Genomic DNA, 3587 nt, shown 5'->3' with positions numbered 1-3587 from the left:
GGTGTAGTATGGTGATTGAACTTGCTACAGCAACTGCCACAAAAAAAACCATATACATGCAACATGAGTGTTTGGTCATGGCTGAACACATGCAAATGTAAAAATGTCTCATATTACAAGCAATGACAACTATAACAACAGCAACATCGTCTTAATGAAATCAAAAACCCTTTTTAACTGCATTTGTAATAAACCACTCTAAACAAAAAAAAAACAAAAACTGAGGAGGAGACAAAACGCAAAAAAAGAAAGAAGTGCTGCCTCACTATATAAAAGCTGGGACAAAATAAAGAAAATTTACATTTTAATCAAAAGTAACCAAAAGCAAACAAGCCACAACTAATCTCTACGCAGCAGACACACACTGCATCTAACCAGCTAGACAAATGAACAACAAAATATTCCTCCATGCTATCTAGCGAGCCAACCAAGCAATCAACCAACGAACCAGTCAGCCAGCCAGCCAACTAGCTTATAGGAGTTACAAAAGTTTGCATATTTGTTAAGGATAAATTCATACAAACTGACAACAATTGGGACTAAAATCAAAACGTGCAGGATAACAGTATTAGTGGAATTTAAAAACAACAGCAGCAACTAAAAACAATAACAACACAGAGAGAAGCTGGAAAAACAAATCACGACAAAACGTCGTTGCACAAAAAATGCAATTGTGGCCAGTGTTGTTATGGCCTAAGCCAAAGGCTAGACAACGTATACAACACTATAGGAATAGAAACATAAATTTACAATTTGCTACAAGGACCTTCTCAACCCCAGCTGCAACAGCAACAACAACATTTCACTATGCACTTATAATCAATACATTGCTATCGATAGCAACAACGTGGGGGTTAACAACCACCCAGCAGCAACATCAACAACAAGAATCAACCGGCAATTATGAAGGAGCCAATGCTGTGGCAGAGGCTGCGGATGTTATATCGGCCCTAACAGGATTAACAAATGGTTATGCCAGTCCAGACTACATAAAGAATTACTATCATGTAAGTGAGGCGGCGGAAGCTACTGAGCAACAGCCGCAGCAACAACAACAGCATCAACAAAACAGTGCTGCAGCAGTTAGATCGGGTCAACAAGGAGATGCTGTGGGTGCCGCTGGTATTAATGGTCGTGGCTTTATGGGCTTACAGTCAAACAATTATGGAAATTCTATTGTTGCTCGGGGTGCCACTGCTGGAGGAGTTGTAGGTAGAGGTCTTGTTCATGAAGATGCGTTTAGTGTGTATAATGGTGGTTTTGTGCCTACAACTTTTACGGCTGCTGGCCAACATTATGCAGCATCTTTAGGAGGCCTACAAAGTGCTACAGATAAAAATAATGTACTGCATCACTATGCCACGACTGCGGCATATAAAAACAATTTACATGCGAATCATCAGCCATATGGAAATGGCAATAGTAATAGCAACTACAACAGTAATAACAACATTATTGCTGAAGCCAATAACAACAAACACAACAATAATGCACAGAAAACTTTGTTTAGACGATTATCAAATTATGGCGGCCTAGATAATGTTGGTGGTGTTACTGCCGGCGATACAAGTGTTTCAGACGATGATGGCAGTGAGAGTGAAGGTGAGCCTATTGCAGGCGGCAATGATAGCGATGGTCTTATGGAAAATTATGCATTGGCTTATGAAGATGAAGGACAACAAACTCCAGTACTGCAAAATTTCTATAATCAACAAACTACATTTTATGATGACCAGCAGGAACAAGAGAAAACTTTTGCAAATTATTTTCCACCATCAATGACTGCAACAGCTACAGTTGGATATGAAATAGAAAACCCGCAAAAATATTACACATTAAATAATTATAGACAAACGACAAAACCACGACAGCAGCACCAATATATACAATATCAACAAAAATTACCAGCATACGCATCACAACAACAACAGCAGACCATTACTACCATGCCAGCACCAGCTACATATTATCAAACATTTATACAACATAAAAATGATAATCAAGAACAGCATCACCATCATCAACAACATTACCGCCATGTAGCTGGAGATAATTATCACACATGGAAACAAAATCAAATAATGGCTAATTATCAGCCAAAACAATCAACAACAATAGAAAAACAGCAGCCGCAACAACAACAGCAGAAGCATACGCAATCAAACAATAATCAATATCAACACAGTTTAATACAGGAACCGGAAACAGCTGAAACCTCCCAAAGTACACGTATTAAAAAACCCCTAAAACACAAAAGTAAACGCCACGATGCCCAGGAACATGCCTATAATTATGATGCCCTGCTCGAAAATAATGATATTGAAACCGAAAGAGATGATATATCTGCCATACAACTGCAACAATTACAACATCTGCAACATCAGTTGCACCAGCAACAACAACAATTTGTAGAATTACAACATCAACTCATTGATCATGATCAACAATTGCAAATACAAAAGCAAATAGCACAATCCCCAGCACCAGCATTACCACCCATTACCCATACCGTGCACCATAATCCGCATAGTTTACAGGCTTTGACCGGCACGCCCATAAGTCAACATACCCAGGTTATTAAAGCTATACCCATACCGCAACATCAACAGATTCATGTGCCCTATAGAGAAAATGTTACTATCGAAGTGCCCGATACTATGATAACAGCGATTAATAAGCCCGTACCCATTGAAATACCCATGACTAGAACTGTGACTATACCAAAAATTCAGGAGGTTAAAATTCCCATACAAAAACTAAAGCCCTTCCCAGTGGAACGTCCCATTCCCTATATAGTTGAGAAGCGGGTTCCATATCCGGTGGAGAAACAAATAGCCAAACCGGTTTACTATCCAGTACCCATAAAAGTACCCATTGTGCATACCGTAGTTCATAAGGTTCATCAACCTGGATACGGTAACTATCAGCAACAGCAAAATTATGGTCATGGTAATTATCATCAGCCTCATAATAATCATCAACAGAGCTACCATTTACCTCATACCGTTTATCGCCATAGTCATGGTCCTGGTCACGGGCATGGTCATTCGTATTCTCATTCTCATCATTACTAAATGTAATTTTCTTCTTGTTTCTTAATATTTAATATTTTTATTTTAAAATATTTGGTTTTATTAGAACCAATTACAAATTATTGTTGTTTTAATAATTAAAATTTAGGTAATTTTTAGCTAAGTCCAACAACATTAAAGTCAGAGGAAACAGACCTCGTTTTATACATTTATAAAATATTTATATAAGATTTAATGCAATAAATTATATATTTTTTTATGTCGCAAATATTTGAGTTAAAAATTATTAAATTTCACTAAAAAATTTTAATTTTCGATTTTGTCATATAATTTCCATCTCAGCCGGTCTTAAATCTAATAAATACTTATTTGAAATCATATCATGTGAGTTCAAATCTTAAAAATTACTATATGTATAATCGAGTGTCCCGAATGTACCATTCAATTTATATGTATTAATGTACTATACAAGAGAAAAATAAAAAATATTTTTTTAAGGGGCCTCAGTTCCCTACCAGCGTATTGCAAATCCTAATCTCAGTATCAATCTTGAAA

General features: G+C 36.8%; 1 protein-coding gene across 1 annotated transcript; it reads left to right on the top strand.

The window, feature by feature from the left end:
- Positions 1-665: 665 nt before the first annotated feature.
- Positions 666-3074, top strand: LOC119599557 (bromodomain-containing protein DDB_G0280777). The gene has a single exon (XM_037949358.1). The coding sequence runs from the start codon at positions 666-668 to the stop codon at positions 3072-3074; it is 2409 nt and encodes an 802-aa protein (XP_037805286.1).
- Positions 3075-3587: the final 513 nt, after the last annotated feature.

The sequence above is a fragment of the Lucilia sericata genome, unplaced genomic scaffold (genome assembly GCF_015586225.1).
Source record: "Lucilia sericata isolate MDLA Ls3-8-SP2 unplaced genomic scaffold, ASM1558622v1 Contig000082F_arrow, whole genome shotgun sequence".
Lineage (NCBI taxonomy): Eukaryota > Metazoa > Arthropoda > Insecta > Diptera > Calliphoridae > Lucilia > Lucilia sericata.
The sequence above is the reverse complement of the archived record's forward strand: the minus strand, read 5'-3'. Positions and strand labels throughout refer to the sequence as shown.

What these genes read in the sequence shown, in the direction of transcription:
- LOC119599557 (XM_037949358.1), top strand. Translation starts at nt 666, where the DNA reads ATGCAATTGTGGCCAGTGTTGTTATGGCCTAAGCCAAAGGCTAGACAA.